The 24,947-nt window shown below is 56.1% G+C and overlaps 2 protein-coding genes and 1 long non-coding RNA gene across 15 annotated transcripts; all 3 read left to right on the top strand.

Moving 5' to 3' along the window:
• Positions 1-5,669: 5,669 nt before the first annotated feature.
• Positions 5,670-6,573, top strand: LOC135327791 (uncharacterized). The gene is made up of 2 exons (XR_010388173.1): positions 5,670-6,106; positions 6,460-6,573. It is a non-coding gene; the product is annotated as an uncharacterized LOC135327791 (long non-coding RNA).
• A 2,965-nt stretch (positions 6,574-9,538) lies between these two features.
• Positions 9,539-15,704, top strand: LOC135327789 (uncharacterized). Of its 7 annotated transcripts, none has more exons than XM_064508377.1 (6): positions 9,539-10,318; positions 10,703-10,771; positions 10,987-11,160; positions 11,811-12,247; positions 12,564-15,238; positions 15,591-15,704. In XM_064508377.1, exons 3-5 carry the CDS (start codon positions 11,053-11,055, stop codon positions 15,199-15,201), a joined length of 3,183 nt encoding a protein of 1,060 aa, XP_064364447.1. In that variant the 5' UTR covers positions 9,539-10,318; positions 10,703-10,771; positions 10,987-11,052; the 3' UTR covers positions 15,202-15,238; positions 15,591-15,704. The 7 variants fall into 7 exon arrangements, with proteins under 7 accessions (XP_064364447.1, XP_064364449.1, XP_064364448.1 ...); XM_064508379.1 differs by having other exon boundaries at positions 9,539-11,160; positions 11,811-11,862; positions 12,000-12,057; positions 12,152-12,247; XM_064508378.1 differs by lacking the exon at positions 10,703-10,771.
• A 2,953-nt stretch (positions 15,705-18,657) lies between these two features.
• On the top strand, positions 18,658-24,823 carry LOC135327790 (uncharacterized). 7 transcript variants are annotated; one of them, XM_064508384.1, is made up of 6 exons: positions 18,658-19,437; positions 19,822-19,890; positions 20,106-20,279; positions 20,930-21,366; positions 21,683-24,357; positions 24,710-24,823. In XM_064508384.1, the coding sequence occupies exons 3-5, from the start codon at positions 20,172-20,174 to the stop codon at positions 24,318-24,320; spliced, it is 3,183 nt and encodes a 1,060-aa protein (XP_064364454.1). In that variant the 5' UTR covers positions 18,658-19,437; positions 19,822-19,890; positions 20,106-20,171; the 3' UTR covers positions 24,321-24,357; positions 24,710-24,823. The 7 variants fall into 7 exon arrangements, with proteins under 7 accessions (XP_064364454.1, XP_064364456.1, XP_064364455.1 ...); XM_064508386.1 differs by having other exon boundaries at positions 18,658-20,279; positions 20,930-20,981; positions 21,119-21,176; positions 21,271-21,366; XM_064508385.1 differs by lacking the exon at positions 19,822-19,890.
• Positions 24,824-24,947: the final 124 nt, after the last annotated feature.

The following is a 24,947-nucleotide window of genomic DNA, read 5'->3' as shown; positions in this document are numbered from 1 at the left end:
ACCACAGCTTACGCTGAATAGACTGGCCTTCAGAGAGTACTGTGTACAATCATGTTATGCTCCGCAGAGCATCGTTTGCTCCATTCTTCATGGAGAGCTAAGGTGAGGAGGCCAAGCTTCAAAGATCAAGAGAAGTGAGCTGAGGAGAGGACTTTGCATCAGTGTAGTTTGTGATTGAAGCCTAGGAGAGAATACACTCCAGTAAGAAGTTACATGGAAGGAAAGCGGCTTGGGACACTTTGGAAGAACTGTTTAATGGGAAAGATGACTTAATAAGATTTCTGAGAGCTATGAAAGAGAGCAAACTGCATAGGCAGGATGCTGAACAAAACTGAACAGATCTTTGTGCTAAAGGGAGCGGTATGGGGCTAGCGGTACAAACATATACCTTCTTGGCGCTGCATCGGGCAGAATGGGATGATAGGCCATCATGAATGGCTCTACTGCTCACATCAGGATGAAGCTGTGGGACGGTGCCTGCATCAGGATCCCCAGCTCCACAAGGAGCCTTTGGCCTGGCCAGCCAAGCAGCCAGGGCTGTGTGTGCTTTCCCCAGCTCAATCCATTTTCCCTCTCTACTCCAGGCAACATCTCTCAGTAGCACTGCCTGGGCTGTAGCTCCCAGCTCCCAGCTCACGAGTTCCCTCTTTGGGGAGCAATTACATCACGGCCACTGCTCTGGCTTAGCTCTTGGAGCACCATCTCTGGTAAAGTAGTAGCAACCTCATGGTGTTACAGTATCACAGTAGCCTCCTTGCTGGACTCCAGCGCCAGGCCCCAGTTTGTACACACCCCCTCAGAAGGTGGCGGGTAGCCCAGGCATTGGGATTTTGCCCTTCCCTGTGAAAGGCCAGAGGTTTTACATAGCCCTGGACGGTGGTAGCCTTGGGCTGGCTGTAGTGCTTCCTCTAGCCATGCAGGCAGTTGCCTCGTGCTTGGATGACTGTTGACTGACTCCCTTGGTTAGGCTCAGCTCTGGGAGGGCCCCCTCTGGTACAAGGTGACAACCCCATGTCATCACTGCATCACAAATGTTGCCTTAGCTTAGCTGTGGCAGCATCATCGCTGCTGAAGAGAAGAAAACCCTGTGTCATCACCGCATCACAAACGTGAGCCAGCGTATATGTCGGGAGGATGGGTGTCACTTTGCCTCTGAGCTGACAGGTGAAGAGAGCTGAAAGAGCAGGTAAGCACACTGAGCTGAGTCCGGCAGCTCCTCACCAAGGTCTCTGTGGCAGGGTGGGCTCTCGCTGTGCTTGTGGGCAGGCCCAGAAACTCAGGGTCCAGCAACCCTTGCAAACTCATTTGTGTGGATGCGGCCTGGTGTCAATAGGATCAAAGAGAGTGATTTGAGCTTCCCCTCACTTTAGACATAAGGCTGAAATACAAAGGATTCTTGAAAGGGTATTGGAAACCCAGCAGTGTTTGGGGTAGATTTTGAGCCTGGCTTGCAGATAAGAGAGCATCCCAGTGCAGTGCCCAAAGCCCAGTGGGGAATAAAAAGGGTCTTTGGCTTGGGAAGCAACAAAGACAGAGAGCCTGGGAGCAGACGCTGAAATTGTTCTTTTAGGATTGTTCTTCTCGGCGTGTTTTCAGAAGATTGTTGCTGTCGATCCTAGACCCAGGGACCACAGGAAGGGTGAGCACTGCCCCTGAACAAAGGGGTAGATCCTTGGATGTTTGTAAAGAGTAATTGTCCTGTTCATGAAGATTTCTTCTCCTGACCAGAGAATCTGGACTTGGGCTGTTGGTCTCCTTGTAACTAATGGGAATAATAATCCCAGGTGTTTGCTGAGGATCTGAGGAGGCTGTGAATGCAGTAACGGAACTGACAATATCTCCTTGGCTCCGCAGAGAAGGAGGTTGCCCTTTGCCTGTGTGCAGACCTGGCGCGTGAGAGGGAGGTCTGATCCCTGAGAAATGAACTTTTCCCCCATCGCCATGGACGGTGTCATCTCTCCAGCTTTCCTGTGGTTCCTGATGCTGGTGCTCACCTTCTACCTCCTGCTGACCTTCAACAAGCACAAGGTAGGAGTCAGTCTTGCTGCCTGGGCAGAGTGAAGGGGAGGCAGTTGCCCAGCCCAGCCCTGGCCAGCCTGGGCCAGGAGGGTCAGGGCAGAGACGGGCCTGGCCTTGGTGGGGCCCTGGTTTAGCTGGTGCCTGCGTGGCTGGTGGCGACGAGCAGGCAGAGCCCGTGTGTGCAGCTGGTCCCAGCTGTGCCAGCTCCAGCCCCGACTGTCCTGTGCTGCTACTGCAGCAGCTCTTGTACAGGTGCATTTTGAAGAGGGGATTTAAAAATCATGTCCAAACTGTCACGGTTCTTCCACAAGAGAAAATCCTGCTGGGAAGGTGGGACCTGGTCCTGGGCACCGCTGGGCTGCACACACAACGCAGCCTCCCTTTGGCACCAGCCTGGGCTGGGGAAATGCCTGCCTGCCCTGGTGAGAAAGAGCAATGGGAGCATCACCATCACCTGCAGGGCAGGAAACTCTCCTGGCCCCCCTGCATCTGCCCTCGGTCTGCCCCTGTAGCCACGGGCCATGGCCAGACTGCCCAGTGCAAAGTTCCCCACGGGTCCCTGACCTGCCCCTTGCCAGTGCAGTGGTTGCCAGGAGCCAGGGCACCCTTGTGGAGGAGAGACGCTGCTCTCTCACCGGCTGCTTTCTCTGCCTGTGTAGGAAGGCAGCTGCAAGAAGAGAAGGTGGAGGGGCAGCGATGAGGAGCCCAGAGGTGAGCGGCTCCTGGGCAAGGGCAGGTGCCCTGCAAAGGAAACCCTGAGACCCCACACATCCACCGCCCCGCTCTGCCTCTGCCGGGGCTCCTGTGAGGGACTGCCCCATCCGCTCACTTGCCATCTCCCCTTCCAGCAGCCTTTTCCCTCTGGGAGGAAGATCCAGAGGAGTCTTCAGGGTCCTCTGGGTCCCAGTAAGTGGAGCCCTTCCCTCTGTAGTGCAGCAGCCCCCTCTGGGAGCCGCCAGCAAGAGAGAGCCCATTCATACTGCCCTCTGCCCACATGCAGATGCACTGGAGTCCTGGAGATGCTCATCACGGATCGCTGGGAGATGGACCTGAACTTTGATAACATAATCAGATCTGTGAAGGAGGCCTCAAAGAGGTGAGGCAGCTGAGGAGGGGACAGGGTGGGGGGCATGGGCTGAGGGGGAATGGCTTGGGGAGAGCAAGGAGAAATCCAAGGGCCTCAGATCTCAGGGAGGAGGCCTTTGGGGAGGGATTTTCTTCTCTGGAGCAGAGCTGACAGTGTCCTCCCCTTTTCTAGGGGAGAGGGACCTGCTGGGTTCTGGCAGGCAGGCAGGGGACTTTGGGCACACACTCGGACCCCATGGCAGTAACACAGCCTGCCATCTCCTTAGGGGGCATAGGGAGAGCTTGTGGCTGCTGGGCTCAAGCTTCACCTCCTCCCTCTCGCACAGGCTCACCTGGAAGGCCATCAACAGCAGCTCCATCACTTGTGACTCAGCAAGTGAAGCCAGCTTCTCTTCAGGGACGTCTTTCTCCCCTGCTAGCGATTATTCTCTCACTTCAACTTTGGGGAGCCAAGCCAGCTCTTTTTCAGGGGAGTCTTTCTCCTCTTTCACTGATGGAGAAGGTCTGGCTCAAGGCTCTAGAGTGCAGCCTGTCCTCGCGGATCCCCGGCCTAGCCAGGAGAAGCAGCAGGACCTGGCGACTCGCCCACCTGGCAGGGAAGTGGGGGCCAGCTGCCACATGGCTGGCAGTGGCCTGCAGCAGCAGCACCTTGAGGTCCACCTGGATGTGCCCCCCCAATGCCCAGGAGTGTTGGGCTTCCACGTCGGGGAAACGGAGACAACTTTCTTGTACCCTGATGCCCAAGAAGACTTGGAGGAGCGTGTCCAGAAGAAGAAACTTGAGATGCAACTGGGGCTGCCGGCTGCTGTCTGCAAATCCCTGCACGCCGACCTGTCCTGGCCTCCTAGCCCACCACCACTGCCTGCAAAGCCAGACACGGAGCAGGTTTCCAGCATGCAGAGGCAAACCTTCCCAGGCAAAGCCGAGTTCAGTGCTGTGGAGTTGGATTTCAGCTGGAATGGCAAGGAGAGCTTGGAGTGTCTCATCCAGGAAAATGAATGGCAGCAGGAAGCAGGCCTGTCAGCCAGTCTGGGTGAACCTCAGCAGGAGTTGCCAAGCTCAGCTCCTCGAACACCTCAGTGGCATGCTGAGCCTGATGAGGTGGTGGTTCCCAGTGTGCAGGAGCTGCCCTTCCTCGACAACACTGTCAAAAAGCAGCTAGAGCTGTACATCATAAAAATGCAGATGAAACAGCGCTTTGGGCCACCAGCAAGGATCCCGGCCTGCAAGAAGGTTGCGGCCCCTGTCGCAGGGCAAAAAGCCTCCCAGCCTCCCCCTCCACACAGAGGTGCTGGGCTGCCATATCGCTCCCCCTTGCAGCACTGGACCAGGCATGCTCAGACCAGGTGCTCTGCAGAAGAGCCCCCAGGCCCCAAGCAGGAGAAGAGCAGGTGTCCCACATCTCCCATGAGCAGAGAGCAGAGACTCAGCTCTCAGAGCAGGAGGCAGCCAGAGGAAGAGAGCCCTGAAGAAGAAGAGGCTACAGACCTTGTCATGGCATGCCCGGGACAGCAGCAGGGTCAAGCCTGCTCTGCTCCACGTGCTTTCCTGAGAGCAGCACAGGAGATGTCTTGGAAGGACAAGGAGGTATCAGCCTGCAAAAGAGAGCGTGGGGGAACAGCCAGCAGCAGCAAGGACACTGAGGAGTCCCTGCTGGCCACCAGCAGGAAGGATCAGGGTCCTGGGACACAAGGGGATGTGCGCAGCCCTTGCCCTCCCAGCCAGGCAGAGCAGGCGTTGCTGCAGAGCGAGGAAGCTCACCAGGGGCAACTGTGGCAGTCCCATGAGAGCTGGAGCAGCTCCAGTGAGGACATGAGGACACCAGAGCTGCCATCAAAGAAGAGTGTCCCCCAGGAAAAACACAGCCAGTCCCGTGAGAGCTGGAGCGTCTCCAGGGAGGACATGGAGACACCAGAGCTGCCAGCAGCCAGGAGAGCTCCTCCAAGAAAATGTTCCCAGAAGAGACAACACAGTGAGGAGGGCCCCTCAGCTCTGCCACCGGCTCCAGCCCCTGCAGGGACCAGTGTTCCAGTCTCCCAGCTGGAAGGGCTCCTCACAGCCCTCATCGATTCCCACAAGGCCAGCCAAGCTGCTCACAAAGCGCAGAACCAGCTGCTGGAGGAAATGTTGGTGTGGCTCCCAGACAAGGCTGGGGCCCCAAGGAAGGACACGACAGGAGGGCACCCCGTTGGCTCACAGCGCTGCAGACATGTGGCTGAAAGCTGCCCTCACTGCAGGGGACGGAGAGCAGTGCAGGATGCGCCCGTGCCGGCTGCCTTGCCCACCAATATCACCACAAATATGAGCAAGGACAGAAATCGCCAAAGGAGTCCTGTCTTTAAGCTGAAAATGAGTCTGGAGCAAGTCTGCCAACGGGTACTAACAGAGGAGTTGCCAGAGCAGGGGAAGGGCAAGGGAAACCCCAAGGACAGAGCCAGCTCCAGGAGACTCTGCCCCAAATGCGGTAAAGCTCGGCGCCAGAGACTCTCCGGCAAGGAAGGCTTGCAGACCTCACCTCCATCTGATGCTGCAGCCCTGGGCACAGGAAGAGCAGGACACAGGCACCCACCCCAGGGCAGGGGCAAGAGGCAGCAGGGGCAGGAGGAAAGGGCTGCCCCCACCCAGCAGGCAAAGGGGCTCCATCTTTCCACAACTTCATTCTTGCGAGCTGGGCAGGCGGGGTCTCAGCCACACCAGGCCCTCACCAGGCCTCTGCCCTCACATGTGGCGCCTGGGCACAGGACACTGGAGAGGGAGACACCACCTCTGCCGGGCAGCATCTGCTGTGGGCTCATCCTCATCCTGCCGTGCCTCGAGAGAGTCTGTGCCAAGCTCCAAGAAAAATCAAGGCCTAATTTGGCAAGAACAAGGAGAGGGGAGGAGCTGCAAGGGCAAAGGCACAGGCTTTTGGAAGCAGAGCGCCAGCTCCCGCAGGGATCTCCAGAGGAGAGCAACAGCATGTGACAGTGACACGCCAGGCTGCAGATGCTGCGCTCCTGGAGTGAGTGGGGCTGGGTGCAGTAGTCTGTGGGGCTGGGGTATCGCCAGGGCTGCTGGGGGGAAGGGGCTGCCTGGGACTGTCTGCGAGAGGTGATGGGGAAGGACTCGGTGGGCTCTCCGCTGAGACTTTCCTGATGGGAGTGATGGATGCTATGGGGACACAGTGCCAGCGAGGCCGGGGCATAGCAAGGGGCAGAGCCAGGGTGGGAGCAGCCCCCCTGGGGACACAGCAAGGCTGGCTCCTGTTGCCTGTGGGGAGCGACCCCCCGTGCTGCTGGTTAGGAGCACAGAGAGCAGCCCCATTCCTGGCACCCCAACCCCCAGCCCTGGCTGACTGTGCTCTTCCCCTTGCAGCTGTGCAGGTGGAGCAGGGCCCAACGGGGCATGGACCCAGTGAGCAGCAGCTCCCGGCCGGGCCCTCCCAGGGAGCAGGAGCTCTCCTAATAAAGTCACGTCCATTGAAATAAGCGCGCAGTGGTCTCTTCTTCCTTGGGGAGTAGTGGCGCCGTCCCTGCCCACTTCTCGACCCTCATTTCACGGGCAAGTCAGGCATGTGTGTTGGCAGTTTCAGATGAGAGGACAGGGATGTCCCTCCACGTCTCTGAGGGCAGGAGGCTGGGGCTGGCTGCCTGCTAGAGATTTTCGTAGGGTTTTCTCATGGGCTTCCCGGCTGCCTGGAGATCTGCTGCAGTCTTCCCTCTTTGCTTTCTTGTGGGCAGAGCAGATGCTGAGGGGAGTAAAATGCTGAGGAGGAGGAGGAGGAGGAGGAGGAGGAGGAGGAGGAGAGCTTGATCCACACGCAGAGGGAAGGGAGCAGTGAGGGCTGGAGGAGGGAGGAGGGCGGCAGAGCAGCTGCTGGGTTAAGCAGCGGGGCACAGCCCGCTCTGTAATGGCTGTGGGTGACCCACAGAGCTGTCTCTGGAGCCACGTGCCCAGGCTGGCCAGCCCCAGGCAGGGCCACAGCACCCTCTGCATGAGCTGAGGCTGGGCCGATGGCCCCATCTCTGCCCGCACGGGGCAGAGCGCAGGGCCTGTGCCCTCTTTAGCTTCTATCAGCAGCAGCCGTAGTTTCTCCACGGCAAGCAAGGCCTGGCTCTTGCGAGATACATCTAAATTAACGTGCGCACAATCTAAGGAGATCTATAGTGCAAGGGCTTGTGAAAATGTATGCTTGTTTTCTGGTACAAGCAAGAGAATTTTTGGTTCCAAGAGTGTCGTCGTTAATGTTAATGGTGGTAAGGGCTTCACGACATTCGTGAAGCTCCAGTGTACTTTCCGGTTCCCGGAGGGGAGGAAGCGACGGCGGCTTGATATTGCCCTGAGCACACAAGGGCTGTGCAATGGGCTTTGGGAAGGGTAGAGGAGAGAGAGCAGCGCCTTACGCAGACTGTATCTTGTTATCTCTTAGTGCGTCATGTGAAACGAAGTAAGACCAATGGAAAAAATGCTGGAGGACTGATGGGAACCCAAGCAGAGTTCTCACAGGCAGCTGTAAAATGACCTGCAAAGTGTCCCGTATGGCCAGAAGAATTGCGCTGTGCAAGCTTTGTTTTCCCATTTATGAAACCAGCGATCATTGTAGGAACCCACGGCACCAGATAGTTGCAACTCCTCTGCTTCTCTAGGTTGTTGTCTAGATAAATAATAATGGCTCCTTGCTCAGGGCAAACTTGGGGTTTAGGCTGCCATACCCTGAGTAAAAGGTGAGGAGCTTGAGGCAGCCTTCCATTGCTTGCTCACTCCCTCCCTCCAGGTGGGGGAACGGCAAGGATGGTCTGAAACACATGTCACTTGGGATAACAGGAAAGCAAACTGCAGAAGTCTTTAGAGGCTGTGGTGCTTGATAAGAAGGGAAATGAGCTAAAAACCACAGTCCCTGCTCAGTGCATATAAAGCATACACTTTTCACAGCAATCCAGCCTTTCATATTAGAGTTACACACAGGCTGTTATCCTTCCACACCAAGAACCATGAGCAGCAATCTGGCCTGTCTAATTGGGATTTGAGCTTTCTTAGCAATATTAGAAAAGCAGAGCCTTTTGTACCTTTGGCCTCCAATACCCAACTATTGTACTGATACTTTTTATTGAGCCCATATCCTCGTACGTATTTAGATATCTGCCTCCATTGAGAGTTTTCTGTCTTTTAAGAAAGAACTCACCCATTCATGTGAACGTACCTACTTTTAATCTAGTTTTAATCAGTCTATAACTTTTAGACTTTTGTAAATTCTGCTAGCAGAATTCCACATTCCAAAGACTCTTTCCTTCAGATATCCAATATGCGTCAGACCTGCAGGCTACCTGACCAGCTGTAAACACCATTTACAAATATTTGTGATGCTCAGGAAGATTTCTAGATGTCATTGGCCAGAGATCTAAGTAGAAGACAATAATCTCTGTGTCGGACTGTCTAACTGCATGCACAGGTTGATCATGTATGGACTGGTATGACCATGTATTAGCTACTGCTAGTGGAGACTTTTTAACTCTTTTATCTTTGTTCAATCACAGTTCATCTGAGAGGCTTTAAAATGTGATTTAGGATCATGCAGGACTTGGCTGTAAATAATAAGGTTTGGACCAAGTCAGAGTTAACTGGATGGTTAGTCTGCCTCTGCAGTGTTGTGCTCTCTGACCACCACTGCTGCTCTCGTCAAGCAACTGAGGCACTTCACCAATGGCATTGCAGAAAGCTGGTCTACAGTACTCAAGGCAAGAAGATAAGTAAAGACTATGGAGCTGTAGCTTTTCTCCCAGGTGCCCTCTTTCACCAGACTGATGTTAGACTGACCTTAGTGCTAGGTGAATGCACTCCTGTTCAATACAAAAGGAAAACACTTCTCTACAGGAATTTCCTGGGCAGTTTTTAATAAAGGAGCACACACTTCATGCCTTGGAATACGGAACTAACAAACAATGAAGGGCTGAGCTAAGGGTGTCTGCTTAGGCAAGAGTATCTGAAGGGGGGGAGCTGCAATTTTTTTTACCGAAGCACAGGCTGAAGTCAGACACAGCTCTGCAGCGCACCACAGCTTACGCTGAATAGACTGGCCTTCAGAGAGTACTGTGTACAATCATGTTATGCTCCGCAGAGCATCGTTTGCTCCATTCTTCATGGAGAGCTAAGGTGAGGAGGCCAAGCTTCAAAGATCAAGAGAAGTGAGCTGAGGAGAGGACTTTGCATCAGTGTAGTTTGTGATTGAAGCCTAGGAGAGAATACACTCCAGTAAGAAGTTACATGGAAGGAAAGCGGCTTGGGACACTTTGGAAGAACTGTTTAATGGGAAAGATGACTTAATAAGATTTCTGAGAGCTATGAAAGAGAGCAAACTGCATAGGCAGGATGCTGAACAAAACTGAACAGATCTTTGTGCTAAAGGGAGCGGTATGGGGCTAGCGGTACAAACATATACCTTCTTGGCGCTGCATCGGGCAGAATGGGATGATAGGCCATCATGAATGGCTCTACTGCTCACATCAGGATGAAGCTGTGGGACGGTGCCTGCATCAGGATCCCCAGCTCCACAAGGAGCCTTTGGCCTGGCCAGCCAAGCAGCCAGGGCTGTGTGTGCTTTCCCCAGCTCAATCCATTTTCCCTCTCTACTCCAGGCAACATCTCTCAGTAGCACTGCCTGGGCTGTAGCTCCCAGCTCCCAGCTCACGAGTTCCCTCTTTGGGGAGCAATTACATCACGGCCACTGCTCTGGCTTAGCTCTTGGAGCACCATCTCTGGTAAAGTAGTAGCAACCTCATGGTGTTACAGTATCACAGTAGCCTCCTTGCTGGACTCCAGCGCCAGGCCCCAGTTTGTACACACCCCCTCAGAAGGTGGCGGGTAGCCCAGGCATTGGGATTTTGCCCTTCCCTGTGAAAGGCCAGAGGTTTTACATAGCCCTGGACGGTGGTAGCCTTGGGCTGGCTGTAGTGCTTCCTCTAGCCATGCAGGCAGTTGCCTCGTGCTTGGATGACTGTTGACTGACTCCCTTGGTTAGGCTCAGCTCTGGGAGGGCCCCCTCTGGTACAAGGTGACAACCCCATGTCATCACTGCATCACAAATGTTGCCTTAGCTTAGCTGTGGCAGCATCATCGCTGCTGAAGAGAAGAAAACCCTGTGTCATCACCGCATCACAAACGTGAGCCAGCGTATATGTCGGGAGGATGGGTGTCACTTTGCCTCTGAGCTGACAGGTGAAGAGAGCTGAAAGAGCAGGTAAGCACACTGAGCTGAGTCCGGCAGCTCCTCACCAAGGTCTCTGTGGCAGGGTGGGCTCTCGCTGTGCTTGTGGGCAGGCCCAGAAACTCAGGGTCCAGCAACCCTTGCAAACTCATTTGTGTGGATGCGGCCTGGTGTCAATAGGATCAAAGAGAGTGATTTGAGCTTCCCCTCACTTTAGACATAAGGCTGAAATACAAAGGATTCTTGAAAGGGTATTGGAAACCCAGCAGTGTTTGGGGTAGATTTTGAGCCTGGCTTGCAGATAAGAGAGCATCCCAGTGCAGTGCCCAAAGCCCAGTGGGGAATAAAAAGGGTCTTTGGCTTGGGAAGCAACAAAGACAGAGAGCCTGGGAGCAGACGCTGAAATTGTTCTTTTAGGATTGTTCTTCTCGGCGTGTTTTCAGAAGATTGTTGCTGTCGATCCTAGACCCAGGGACCACAGGAAGGGTGAGCACTGCCCCTGAACAAAGGGGTAGATCCTTGGATGTTTGTAAAGAGTAATTGTCCTGTTCATGAAGATTTCTTCTCCTGACCAGAGAATCTGGACTTGGGCTGTTGGTCTCCTTGTAACTAATGGGAATAATAATCCCAGGTGTTTGCTGAGGATCTGAGGAGGCTGTGAATGCAGTAACGGAACTGACAATATCTCCTTGGCTCCGCAGAGAAGGAGGTTGCCCTTTGCCTGTGTGCAGACCTGGCGCGTGAGAGGGAGGTCTGATCCCTGAGAAATGAACTTTTCCCCCATCGCCATGGACGGTGTCATCTCTCCAGCTTTCCTGTGGTTCCTGATGCTGGTGCTCACCTTCTACCTCCTGCTGACCTTCAACAAGCACAAGGTAGGAGTCAGTCTTGCTGCCTGGGCAGAGTGAAGGGGAGGCAGTTGCCCAGCCCAGCCCTGGCCAGCCTGGGCCAGGAGGGTCAGGGCAGAGACGGGCCTGGCCTTGGTGGGGCCCTGGTTTAGCTGGTGCCTGCGTGGCTGGTGGCGACGAGCAGGCAGAGCCCGTGTGTGCAGCTGGTCCCAGCTGTGCCAGCTCCAGCCCCGACTGTCCTGTGCTGCTACTGCAGCAGCTCTTGTACAGGTGCATTTTGAAGAGGGGATTTAAAAATCATGTCCAAACTGTCACGGTTCTTCCACAAGAGAAAATCCTGCTGGGAAGGTGGGACCTGGTCCTGGGCACCGCTGGGCTGCACACACAACGCAGCCTCCCTTTGGCACCAGCCTGGGCTGGGGAAATGCCTGCCTGCCCTGGTGAGAAAGAGCAATGGGAGCATCACCATCACCTGCAGGGCAGGAAACTCTCCTGGCCCCCCTGCATCTGCCCTCGGTCTGCCCCTGTAGCCACGGGCCATGGCCAGACTGCCCAGTGCAAAGTTCCCCACGGGTCCCTGACCTGCCCCTTGCCAGTGCAGTGGTTGCCAGGAGCCAGGGCACCCTTGCGGAGGAGAGACGCTGCTCTCTCACCGGCTGCTTTCTCTGCCTGTGTAGGAAGGCAGCTGCAAGAAGAGAAGGTGGAGGGGCAGCGATGAGGAGCCCAGAGGTGAGCGGCTCCTGGGCAAGGGCAGGTGCCCTGCAAAGGAAACCCTGAGACCCCACACATCCACCGCCCCGCTCTGCCTCTGCCGGGGCTCCTGTGAGGGACTGCCCCATCCGCTCACTTGCCATCTCCCCTTCCAGCAGCCTTTTCCCTCTGGGAGGAAGATCCAGAGGAGTCTTCAGGGTCCTCTGGGTCCCAGTAAGTGGAGCCCTTCCCTCTGTAGTGCAGCAGCCCCCTCTGGGAGCCGCCAGCAAGAGAGAGCCCATTCATACTGCCCTCTGCCCACATGCAGATACACTGGAGTCCTGGAGATGCTCATCACGGATCGCTGGGAGATGGACCTGAACTTTGATAACATAATCAGATCTGTGAAGGAGGCCTCAAAGAGGTGAGGCAGCTGAGGAGGGGACAGGGTGGGGGGCATGGGCTGAGGGGGAATGGCTTGGGGAGAGCAAGGAGAAATCCAAGGGCCTCAGATCTCAGGGAGGAGGCCTTTGGGGAGGGATTTTCTTCTCTGGAGCAGAGCTGACAGTGTCCTCCCCTTTTCTAGGGGAGAGGGACCTGCTGGGTTCTGGCAGGCAGGCAGGGGACTTTGGGCACACACTCGGACCCCATGGCAGTAACACAGCCTGCCATCTCCTTAGGGGGCATAGGGAGAGCTTGTGGCTGCTGGGCTCAAGCTTCACCTCCTCCCTCTCGCACAGGCTCACCTGGGAGGCCATCAACAGCAGCTCCATCACTTGTGACTCAGCAAGTGAAGCCAGCTTCTCTTCAGGGACGTCTTTCTCCCCTGCTAGCGATTATTCCCTCACTTCAACTTTGGGGAGCCAAGCCAGCTCTTTTTCAGGGGAGTCTTTCTCCTCTTTCACTGATGGAGAAGGTCTGGCTCAAGGCTCTAGCGTGCAGCCTGTCCTCGCGGATCCCCGGCCTAGCCAGGAGAAGCAGCAGGACCTGGCGACTCGCCCACCTGGCAGGGAAGTGGGGGCCAGCTGCCACATGGCTGGCAGTGGCCTGCAGCAGCAGCACCTTGAGGTCCACCTGGATGTGCCCCCCCAATGCCCAGGAGTGTTGGGCTTCCACGTCGGGGAAACGGAGACAACTTTCTTGTACCCTGATGCCCAAGAAGACTTGGAGGAGCGTGTCCAGAAGAAGAAACTTGAGATGCAACTGGGGCTGCCGGCTGCTGTCTGCAAATCCCTGCACACCGACCTGTCCTGGCCTCCTAGCCCACCACCACTGCCTGCAAAGCCAGACACGGAGCAGGTTTCCAGCATGCAGAGGCAAACCTTCCCAGGCAAAGCCGAGTTCAGTGCTGTGGAGTTGGATTTCAGCTGGAATGGCAAGGAGAGCTTGGAGTGTCTCATCCAGGAAAATGAAAGGCAGCAGGAAGCAGGCCTGTCAGCCAGTCTGGGTGAACCTCAGCAGGAGTTGCCAAGCTCAGCTCCTCGAACACCTCAGTGGCATGCTGAGCCTGATGAGGTGGTGGTTCCCAGCGTGCAGGAGCTGCCCTTCCTCGACAACACTGTCAAAAAGCAGCTAGAGCTGTACATCATAAAAATGCAGATGAAACAGCGCTTTGGGCCACCAGCAAGGATCCCGGCCTGCAAGAAGGTTGCGGCCCCTGTCGCAGGGCAAAAAGCCTCCCAGCCTCCCCCTCCACACAGAGGTGCTGGGCTGCCATATCGCTCCCCCTTGCAGCACTGGACCAGGCATGCTCAGACCAGGTGCTCTGCAGAAGAGCCCCCAGGCCCCAAGCAGGAGAAGAGCAGGTGTCCCACATCTCCCATGAGCAGAGAGCAGAGACTCAGCTCTCAGAGCAGGAGGCAGCCAGAGGAAGAGAGCCCTGAAAAGGAAGAGGCTACAGACCTTGTCATGGCATGCCCGGGACAGCAGCAGGGTCAAGCCTGCTCTGCTCCAAGTGCTTTCCTCAGAGCAGCACAGGAGATGTCTTGGAAGGACAAGGAGGTATCAGCCTGCAAAAGAGAGCGTGGGGGAACAGCCAGCAGCAGCAAGGATACTGAGGAGTCCCTGCTGGCCACCAGCAGGAAGGATCAGGGTCCTGGGACACAAGGGGATGTGTGCAGCCCTTGCCCTCCCAGCCAGGCAGAGCAGGCGTTGCTGCAGAGCGAGGAAGCTCACCAGGGGCAACTGTGGCAGTCCCATGAGAGCTGGAGCAGCTCCAGTGAGGACATGAGGACACCAGAGCTGCCATCAAAGAAGAGTGTCCCCCAGGAAAAACACAGCCAGTCCCGTGAGAGCTGGAGCGTCTCCAGGGAGGACAAGGAGACACCAGAGCTGCCAGCAGCCAGGAGAGCTCCTCCAAGAAAACGTTCCCAGAAGAGACAACACAGTGAGGAGGGCCCCTCAGCTCTGCCACCGGCTCCAGCCCCTGCAGGGACCAGTGTTCCAGTCTCCCAGCTGGAAGGGCTCCTCACAGCCCTCATCGATTCCCACAAGGCCAGCCAAGCTGCTCACAAAGCGCAGAACCAGCTGCTGGAGGAAATGTTGGTGTGGCTCCCAGACAAGGCTGGGGCCCCAAGGAAGGACACGACAGGAGGGCACCCCGTTGGCTCACGGCGCTGCAGACATGTGGCTGAAAGCTGCCCTCACTGCAGGGGACGGAGAGCAGTGCAGGATGCGCCCGTGCCGGCTGCCTTGCCCACCAATATCACCACAAATATGAGCAAGGACAGAAATCGCCAAAGGAGTCCTGTCTTTAAGCTGAAAATGAGTCTGGAGCAAGTCTGCCAACGGGTACTAACAGAGGAGTTGCCAGAGCAGGGGAAGGGCAAGGGAAACCCCAAGGACAGAGCCAGCTCCAGGAGACTCTGCCCCAAATGCGGTAAAGCTCGGCGCCAGAGACTCTCCGGCAAGGAAGGCTTGCAGACCTCACCTCCATCTGATGCTGCAGCCCTGGGCGCAGGAAGAGCAGGACACAGGCACCCACCCCAGGGCAGGGGCAAGAGGCAGCAGGGGCAGGAGGAAAGGGCTGCCCCCACCCAGCAGGCAAAGGGGCTCCATCTTTCCACAACTTCATTCTTGCGAGCTGGGCAGGCGGGGTCTCAGCCACACCAGGCCCTCACCAGGCCTCTGCCCTCACATGTGGCGCCTGGGCACAGGACACTGGAGAGGGAGACACCACCTCTGCCGGGCAGCATCTGCTGTGGGCTCTTCCTCATCCTGCCGTGCCTCGAGAGAGTCTGTGCCAAGCTCCAAGAAAAATCAAGGCCTAATTTGGCAAGAACAAGGAGAGGGGAGGAGCTGCAAGGGCAAAGGCACAGGCTTTTGGAAGCAGAGCGCCAGCTCCCGCAGGGATCTCCAGAGGAGAGCAACAGCATGTGACAGTGACACGCCAGGCTGCAGATGCTGCGCTCCTGGAGTGAGTGGGGCTGGGTGCAGTAGTCTGTGGGGCTGGGGTATCGCCAGGGCTGCTGGGGGAAGGGGCTGCCTGGGACTGTCTGCGAGAGGTGATGGGGAAGGACTCGGTGGGCTCTCCGGTGAGACTTTCCTGATGGGAGTGATGGATGCTATGGGGACACAGTGCCAGCGAGGCCGGGGCATAGCAAGGGGCAGAGCCAGGGTGGGAGCAGCCCCCCTGGGGACACAGCAAGGCTGGCTCCTGTTGCCTGTGGGGAGCGACCCCCCGTGCTGCTGGTTAGGAGCACAGAGAGCAGCCCCATTCCTGGCACCCCAACCCCCAGCCCTGGCTGACTGTGCTCTTCCCCTTGCAGCTGTGCAGGTGGAGCAGGGCCCAACGGGGCATGGACCCAGTGAGCAGCAGCTCCCGGCCGGGCCCTCCCAGGGAGCAGGAGCTCTCCTAATAAAGTCACGTCCATTGAAATAAGCGTGCAGTGGTCTCTTCTTCCTTGGGGAGTAGTGGCGCCGTCCCTGCCCACTTCTCGACCCTCATTTCACGGGCAAGTCAGGCATGTGTGTTGGCAGTTTCAGATGAGAGGACAGGGATGTCCCTCCACGTCTCTGAGGGCAGGAGGCTGGGGCTGGCTGCCTGCTAGAGATTTTCGTAGGGTTTTCTCATGGGCTTCCCGGCTGCCTGGAGATCTGCTGCAGTCTTCCCTCTTTGCTTTCTTGTGGGCAGAGCAGATGCTGAGGGGAGTAAAATGCTGAGGAGGAGGAGGAGGAGGAGGAGGAGAGCTTGATCCACACGCAGAGGGAAGGGAGCAGTGAGGGCTGGAGGAGGGAGGAGGGCGGCAGAGCAGCTGCTGGGTTAAGCAGCGGGGCACAGCCCGCTCTGTAATGGCTGTGGGTGACCCACAGAGCTGTCTCTGGAGCCACGTGCCCAGGCTGGCCAGCCCCAGGCAGGGCCACAGCACCCTCTGCATGAGCTGAGGCTGGGCCGATGGCCCCATCTCTGCCCGCACGGGGCAGAGCGCAGGGCCTGTGCCCTCTTTAGCTTCTATCAGCAGCAGCCGTAGTTTCTCCACGGCAAGCAAGGCCTGGCTCTTGCGAGATACATCTAAATTAACGTGCGCACAATCTAAGGAGATCTATAGTGCAAGGGCTTGTGAAAATGTATGCTTGTTTTCTGGTACAAGCAAGGGAATTTTTGGTTCCAAGAGTGTCGTCGTTAATGTTAATGGTGGTAAGGGCTTCACGACATTCGTGAAGCTCCAGTGTACTTTCCGGTTCCCGGAGGGGAGGAAGTGACGGCGGCTTGATATTGCCCTGAGCACACAAGGGCTGTGCAATGGGCTTTGGGAAGGGTAGAGGAGAGAGAGCAGCGCCTTACGCAGACTGTATCTTGTTATCTCTTAGTGCGTCATGTGAAACGAAGTAAGACCAATGGAAAAAATGCTGGAGGACTGATGGGAACCCAAGCAGAGTTCTCACAGGCAGCTGTAAAATGACCTGCAAAGTGTCCCGTATGGCCAGAAGAATTGCGCTGTGCAAGCTTTGTTTTCCCATTTATGAAACCAGCGATCATTGTAGGAACCCACGGCACCAGATAGTTGCAACTCCTCTGCTTCTCTAGGTTGTTGTCTAGATAAATAATAATGGCTCCTTGCTCAGGGCAAACTTGGGGTTTAGGCTGCCATACCCTGAGTAAAAGGTGAGGAGCTTGAGGCAGCCTTCCATTGCTTGCTCACTCCCTCCCTCCAGGTGGGGGAACGGCAAGGATGGTCTGAAACACATGTCACTTGGGATAACAGGAAAGCAAACTGCAGAAGTCTTTAGAGGCTGTGGTGCTTGATAAGAAGGGAAATGAGCTAAAAACCACAGTCCCTGCTCAGTGCATATAAAGCATACACTTTTCACAGCAATCCAGCCTTTCATATTAGAGTTACACACAGGCTGTTATCCTTCCACACCAAGAACCATGAGCAGCAATCTGGCCTGTCTAATTGGGATTTGAGCTTTCTTAGCAATATTAGAAAAGCAGAGCCTTTTGTACCTTTGGCCTCCAATACCCAACTATTGTACTGATACTTTTTATTGAGCCCATATCCTCGTACGTATTTAGATATCTGCCTCCATTGAGAGTTTTCTGTCTTTTAAGAAAGAACTCACCCATTCATGTGAACGTACCTACTTTTAATCTAGTTTTAATCAGTCTATAACTTTTAGACTTTTGTAAATTCTGCTAGCAGAATTCCACATTCCAAAGACTCTTTCCTTCAGATATCCAATATGCGTCAGACCTGCAGGCTACCTGACCAGCTGTAAACACCATTTACAAATATTTGTGATGCTCAGGAAGATTTCTAGATGTCATTGGCCAGAGATCTAAGTAGAAGACAATAATCTCTGTGTCGGACTGTCTAACTGCATGCACAGGTTGATCATGTATGGACTGGTATGACCATGTATTAGCTACTGCTAGTGGAGACTTTTTAACTCTTTTATCTTTGTTCAATCACAGTTCATCTGAGAGGCTTTAAAATGTGATTTAGGATCATGCAGGACTTGGCTGTAAATAATAAGGTTTGGACCAAGTCAGAGTTAACTGGATGGTTAGTCTGCCTCTGCAGTGTTGTGCTCTCTGACCACCACTGCTGCTCTCGTCAAGCAACTGAGGCACTTCACCAATGGCATTGCAGAAAGCTGGTCTACAGTACTCAAGGCAAGAAGATAAGTAAAGACTATGGAGCTGTAGCTTTTCTCCCAGGTGCCCTCTTTCACCAGACTGATGTTAGGCTGACCTTAGTGCTAGGTGAATGCACTCCTGTTCAATACAGAAGGAAAACACTTCTCTACAGGAATTTCCTGGGCAGTTTTTAATAAAGGAGCACACACTTCATGCCTTGGAATACGGAACTAACAAACAATGAAGGGCTGAGCTAAGGGTATCTGCTTAGGCAAGAGTATCTGAAGGGGGGGAGCTGCAATTTTTTTTACCGAAGCACAGGCTGAAGTCAGACACAGCTCTGCAGCGCACCACAGCTTACGCTGAATAGACTGGCCTTCAGAGAGTACTGTGTACAATCATGTTATGCTCCGCAGAGTATCGTTTGCTCCATTCTTCATGGAGAGCTAAGGTGAGGAGGCCAAGCTTCAAAGATCAAGAGAAGTGAGCTGAGGAGAGGACTTTGCATCAGTGTAGTTTGTGATTGAAGCCTAGGAGAGAATACACTCCAGTAAGAAGTTACATGGAAGGAAAGCGGCTTGGGACACTTTGGAAGAACTGTTTAATGGGAAAGATGACTTAATAAGATTTCTGAGAGCTATGAAAGAGAGCAAACTGCATAGGCAGGATGCTGAACAAAACTGAACAGATCTTTGTGCTAAAGGGAGCGGTATGGGGCTAGCGGTACAAACATATACCTTCTTGGCGCTGCATCGGGCAGAATGGGATGATAGGCCATCATGAATGGCTCTACTGCTCACATCAGGATGAAGCTGTGGGACGGTGCCTGCATCAGGATCCCCAGCTCCACAAGGAGCCTTTGGCCTGGCCAGCCAAGCAGCCAGGGCTGTGTGTGCTTTCCCCAGCTCAATCCATTTTCCCTCTCTACTCCAGGCAACATCTCTCAGTAGCACTGCCTGGGCTGTAGCTCCCAGCTCCCAGCTCACGAGTTCCCTCTTTGGGGAGCAATTACATCACGGCCACTGCTCTGGCTTAGCTCTTGGAGCACCATCTCTGGTAAAGTAGTAGCAACCTCATGGTGTTACAGTATCACAGTAGCCTCCTTGCTGGACTCCAGCGCCAGGCCCCAGTTTGTACACACCCCCTCAGAAGGTGGCGGGTAGCCCAGGCATTGGGATTTTGCCCTTCCCTGTGAAAGGCCAGAGGTTTTACATAGCCCTGGACGGTGGTAGCCTTGGGCTGGCTGTAGTGCTTCCTCTAGCCATGCAGGCAGTTGCCTCGTGCTTGGATGACTGTTGACTGACTCCCTTGGTTAGGCTCAGCTCTGGGAGGGCCCCCTCTGGTACAAGGTGACAACCCCATGTCATCACTGCATCACAAATGTTGCCTTAGCTTAGCTGTGGCAGCATCATCGCTGCTGAAGAGAAGAAAACCCTGTGTCATCACCGCATCACAAACGTGAGCCAGCGTATATGTCGGGAGGATGGGTGTCACTTTGCCTCTGAGCTGACAGGTGAAGAGAGCTGAAAGAGCAGGTAAGCACACTGAGCTGAGTCCGGCAGCTCCTCACCAAGGTCTCTGTGGCAGGGTGGGCTCTCGCTGTGCTTGTGGGCAGGCCCAGAAACTCAGGGTCCAGCAACCCTTGCAAACTCATTTGTGTGGATGCGGCCTGGTGTCAATAGGATCAAAGAGAGTGATTTGAGCTTCCCCTCACTTTAGACATAAGGCTGAAATACAAAGGATTCTTGAAAGGGTATTGGAAACCCAGCAGTGTTTGGGGTAGATTTTGAGCCTGGCTTGCAGATAAGAGAGCATCCCAGTGCAGTGCCCAAAGCCCAGTGGGGAATAAAAAGGGTCTTTGGCTTGGGAAGCAACAAAGACAGAGAGCCTGGGAGCAGACGCTGAAATTGTTCTTTTAGGATTGTTCTTCTCGGCGTGTTTTCAGAAGATTGTTGCTGTCGATCCTAGACCCAGGGACCACAGGAAGGGTGAGCACTGCCCCTGAACAAAGGGGTAGATCCTTGGATGTTTGTAAAGAGTAATTGTCCTGTTCATGAAGATTTCTTCTCCTGACCAGAGAATCTGGACTTGGGCTGTTGGTCTCCTTGTAACTAATGGGAATAATAATCCCAGGTGTTTGCTGAGGATCTGAGGAGGCTGTGAATGCAGTAACGGAACTGACAATATCTCCTTGGCTCCGCAGAGAAGGAGGTTGCCCTTTGCCTGTGTGCAGACCTGGCGCGTGAGAGGGAGGTCTGATCCCTGAGAAATGAACTTTTCCCCCATCGCCATGGACGGTGTCATCTCTCCAGCTTTCCTGTGGTTCCTGATGCTGGTGCTCACCTTCTACCTCCTGCTGACCTTCAACAAGCACAAGGTAGGAGTCAGTCTTGCTGCCTGGGCAGAGTGAAGGGGAGGCAGTTGCCCAGCCCAGCCCTGGCCAGCCTGGGCCAGGAGGGTCAGGGCAGAGACGGGCCTGGCCTTGGTGGGGCCCTGGTTTAGCTGGTGCCTGCGTGGCTGGTGGCGACGAGCAGGCAGAGCCCGTGTGTGCAGCTGGTCCCAGCTGTGCCAGCTCCAGCCCCGACTGTCCTGTGCTGCTACTGCAGCAGCTCTTGTACAGGTGCATTTTGAAGAGGGGATTTAAAAATCATGTCCAAACTGTCACGGTTCTTCCACAAGAGAAAATCCTGCTGGGAAGGTGGGACCTGGTCCTGGGCACCGCTGGGCTGCACACACAACGCAGCCTCCCTTTGGCACCAGCCTGGGCTGGGGAAATGCCTGCCTGCCCTGGTGAGAAAGAGCAATGGGAGCATCACCATCACCTGCAGGGCAGGAAACTCTCCTGGCCCCCCTGCATCTGCCCTCGGTCTGCCCCTGTAGCCACGGGCCATGGCCAGACTGCCCAGTGCAAAGTTCCCCACGGGTCCCTGACCTGCCCCTTGCCAGTGCAGTGGTTGCCAGGAGCCAGGGCACCCTTGTGGAGGAGAGACGCTGCTCTCTCACCGGCTGCTTTCTCTGCCTGTGTAGGAAGGCAGCTGCAAGAAGAGAAGGTGGAGGGGCAGCGATGAGGAGCCCAGAGGTGAGCGGCTCCTGGGCAAGGGCAGGTGCCCTGCAAAGGAAACCCTGAGACCCCACACATCCACCGCCCCGCTCTGCCTCTGCCGGGGCTCCTGTGAGGGACTGCCCCATCCGCTCACTTGCCATCTCCCCTTCCAGCAGCCTTTTCCCTCTGGGAGGAAGATCCAGAGGAGTCTTCAGGGTCCTCTGGGTCCCAGTAAGTGGAGCCCTTCCCTCTGTAGTGCAGCAGCCCCCTCTGGGAGCCGCCAGCAAGAGAGAGCCCATTCATACTGCCCTCTGCCCACATGCAGATACACTGGAGTCCTGGAGATGCTCATCACGGATCGCTGGGAGATGGACCTGAACTTTGATAACATAATCAGATCTGTGAAGGAGGCCTCAAAGAGGTGAGGCAGCTGAGGAGGGGACAGGGTGGGGGGCATGGGCTGAGGGGGAATGGCTTGGGGAGAGCAAGGAGAAATCCAAGGGCCTCAGATCTCAGGGAGGAGGCCTTTGGGGAGGGATTTTCTTCTCTGGAGCAGAGCTGACAGTGTCCTCCCCTTTTCTAGGGGAGAGGGACCTGCTGGGTTCTGGCAGGCAGGCAGGGGACTTTGGGCACACACTCGGACCCCATGGCAGTAACACAGCCTGCCATCTCCTTAGGGGGCATAGGGAGAGCTTGTGGCTGCTGGGCTCAAGCTTCACCTCCCCCCTCTCGCACAGGCTCACCTGGGAGGCCATCAACAGCAGCTCCATCACTTGTGACTCAGCAAGTGAAGCCAGCTTCTCTTCAGGGACGTCTTTCTCCCCTGCTAGCGATTATTCCCTCACTTCAACTTTGGGGAGCCAAGCCAGCTCTTTTTCAGGGGAGTCTTTCTCCTCTTTCACTGATGGAGAAGGTCTGGCTCAAGGCTCTAGCGTGCAGCCTGTCCTCGCGGATCCCCGGCCTAGCCAGGAGAAGCAGCAGGACCTGGCGACTCGCCCACCTGGCAGGGAAGTGGGGGCCAGCTGCCACATGGCTGGCAGTGGCCTGCAGCAGCAGCACCTTGAGGTCCACCTGGATGTGCCCCCCCAATGCCCAGGAGTGTTGGGCTTCCACGTCGGGGAAACGGAGACAACTTTCTTGTACCCTGATGCCCAAGAAGACTTGGAGGAGCGTGTCCAGAAGAAGAAACTTGAGATGCAACTGGGGCTGCCGGCTGCTGTCTGCAAATCCCTGCACACCGACCTGTCCTGGCCTCCTAGCCCACCACCACTGCCTGCAAAGCCAGACACGGAGCAGGTTTCCAGCATGCAGAGGCAAACCTTCCCAGGCAAAGCCGAGTTCAGTGCTGTGGAGTTGGATTTCAGCTGGAATGGCAAGGAGAGCTTGGAGTGTCTCATCCAGGAAAATGAAAGGCAGCAGGAAGCAGGCCTGTCAGCCAGTCTGGGTGAACCTCAGCAGGAGTTGCCAAGCTCAGCTCCTCGAACACCTCAGTGGCATGCTGAGCCTGATGAGGTGGTGGTTCCCAGCGTGCAGGAGCTGCCCTTCCTCGACAACACTGTCAAAAAGCAGCTAGAGCTGTACATCATAAAAATGCAGATGAAACAGCGCTTTGGGCCACCAGCAAGGATCCCGGCCTGCAAGAAGGTTGCGGCCCCTGTCGCAGGGCAAAAAGCCTCCCAGCCTCCCCCTCCACACAGAGGTGCTGGGCTGCCATATCGCTCCCCCTTGCAGCACTGGACCAGGCATGCTCAGACCAGGTGCTCTGCAGAAGAGCCCCCAGGCCCCAAGCAGGAGAAGAGCAGGTGTCCCACATCTCCCATGAGCAGAGAGCAGAGACTCAGCTCTCAGAGCAGGAGGCAGCCAGAGGAAGAGAGCCCTGAAAAGGAAGAGGCTACAGACCTTGTCATGGCATGCCCGGGACAGCAGCAGGGTCAAGCCTGCTCTGCTCCAAGTGCTTTCCTCAGAGCAGCACAGGAGATGTCTTGGAAGGACAAGGAGGTATCAGCCTGCAAAAGAGAGCGTGGGGGAACAGCCAGCAGCAGCAAGGATACTGAGGAGTCCCTGCTGGCCACCAGCAGGAAGGATCAGGGTCCTGGGACACAAGGGGATGTGTGCAGCCCTTGCCCTCCCAGCCAGGCAGAGCAGGCGTTGCTGCAGAGCGAGGAAGCTCACCAGGGGCAACTGTGGCAGTCCCATGAGAGCTGGAGCAGCTCCAGTGAGGACATGAGGACACCAGAGCTGCCATCAAAGAAGAGTGTCCCCCAGGAAAAACACAGCCAGTCCCGTGAGAGCTGGAGCGTCTCCAGGGAGGACAAGGAGACACCAGAGCTGCCAGCAGCCAGGAGAGCTCCTCCAAGAAAACGTTCCCAGAAGAGACAACACAGTGAGGAGGGCCCCTCAGCTCTGCCACCGGCTCCAGCCCCTGCAGGGACCAGTGTTCCAGTCTCCCAGCTGGAAGGGCTCCTCACAGCCCTCATCGATTCCCACAAGGCCAGCCAAGCTGCTCACAAAGCGCAGAACCAGCTGCTGGAGGAAATGTTGGTGTGGCTCCCAGACAAGGCTGGGGCCCCAAGGAAGGACACGACAGGAGGGCACCCCGTTGGCTCACGGCGCTGCAGACATGTGGCTGAAAGCTGCCCTCACTGCAGGGGACGGAGAGCAGTGCAGGATGCGCCCGTGCCGGCTGCCTTGCCCACCAATATCACCACAAATATGAGCAAGGACAGAAATCGCCAAAGGAGTCCTGTCTTTAAGCTGAAAATGAGTCTGGAGCAAGTCTGCCAACGGGTACTAACAGAGGAGTTGCCAGAGCAGGGGAAGGGCAAGGGAAACCCCAAGGACAGAGCCAGCTCCAGGAGACTCTGCCCCAAATGCGGTAAAGCTCGGCGCCAGAGACTCTCCGGCAAGGAAGGCTTGCAGACCTCACCTCCATCTGATGCTGCAGCCCTGGGCGCAGGAAGAGCAGGACACAGGCACCCACCCCAGGGCAGGGGCAAGAGGCAGCAGGGGCAGGAGGAAAGGGCTGCCCCCACCCAGCAGGCAAAGGGGCTCCATCTTTCCACAACTTCATTCTTGCGAGCTGGGCAGGCGGGGTCTCAGCCACACCAGGCCCTCACCAGGCCTCTGCCCTCACATGTGGCGCCTGGGCACAGGACACTGGAGAGGGAGACACCACCTCTGCCGGGCAGCATCTGCTGTGGGCTCTTCCTCATCCTGCCGTGCCTCGAGAGAGTCTGTGCCAAGCTCCAAGAAAAATCAAGGCCTAATTTGGCAAGAACAAGGAGAGGGGAGGAGCTGCAAGGGCAAAGGCACAGGCTTTTGGAAGCAGAGCGCCAGCTCCCGCAGGGATCTCCAGAGGAGAGCAACAGCATGTGACAGTGACACGCCAGGCTGCAGATGCTGCGCTCCTGGAGTGAGTGGGGCTGGGTGCAGTAGTCTGTGGGGCTGGGGTATCGCCAGGGCTGCTGGGGGAAGGGGCTGCCTGGGACTGTCTGCGAGAGGTGATGGGGAAGGACTCGGTGGGCTCTCCGGTGAGACTTTCCTGATGGGAGTGATGGATGCTATGGGGACACAGTGCCAGCGAGGCCGGGGCATAGCAAGGGGCAGAGCCAGGGTGGGAGCAGCCCCCCTGGGGACACAGCAAGGCTGGCTCCTGTTGCCTGTGGGGAGCGACCCCCCGTGCTGCTGGTTAGGAGCACAGAGAGCAGCCCCATTCCTGGCACCCCAACCCCCAGCCCTGGCTGACTGTGCTCTTCCCCTTGCAGCTGTGCAGGTGGAGCAGGGCCCAACGGGGCATGGACCCAGTGAGCAGCAGCTCCCGGCCGGGCCCTCCCAGGGAGCAGGAGCTCTCCTAATAAAGTCACGTCCATTGAAATAAGCGTGCAGTGGTCTCTTCTTCCTTGGGGAGTAGTGGCGCCGTCCCTGCCCACTTCTCGACCCTCATTTCACGGGCAAGTCAGGCATGTGTGTTGGCAGTTTCAGATGAGAGGACAGGGATGTCCC

The sequence above is a fragment of the Dromaius novaehollandiae genome, chromosome 3, assembly GCF_036370855.1.
Source record: "Dromaius novaehollandiae isolate bDroNov1 chromosome 3, bDroNov1.hap1, whole genome shotgun sequence".
Lineage (NCBI taxonomy): Eukaryota > Metazoa > Chordata > Aves > Casuariiformes > Dromaiidae > Dromaius > Dromaius novaehollandiae.
This window is presented reverse-complemented; position numbering and strand designations above follow the sequence as displayed.

Excerpts from the sequence above, each read along its gene's own strand:
- LOC135327790 (XM_064508385.1), top strand. The coding sequence starts at position 20,172 with ATGAACTTTTCCCCCATCGCCATGGACGGTGTCATCTCTCCAGCTTTC. Across the intron at positions 20,280-20,929 it reads TGACCTTCAACAAGCACAAG|GAAGGCAGCTGCAAGAAGAG; the intron begins GTAGGAGTCAGT and ends CTGCCTGTGTAG. Across the intron at positions 21,367-21,682 it reads GTGAAGGAGGCCTCAAAGAG|GCTCACCTGGGAGGCCATCA; the intron begins GTGAGGCAGCTG and ends CCTCTCGCACAG.
- LOC135327789 (XM_064508378.1), top strand. The coding sequence starts at position 11,053 with ATGAACTTTTCCCCCATCGCCATGGACGGTGTCATCTCTCCAGCTTTC. Across the intron at positions 11,161-11,810 it reads TGACCTTCAACAAGCACAAG|GAAGGCAGCTGCAAGAAGAG; the intron begins GTAGGAGTCAGT and ends CTGCCTGTGTAG. Across the intron at positions 12,248-12,563 it reads GTGAAGGAGGCCTCAAAGAG|GCTCACCTGGGAGGCCATCA; the intron begins GTGAGGCAGCTG and ends CCTCTCGCACAG.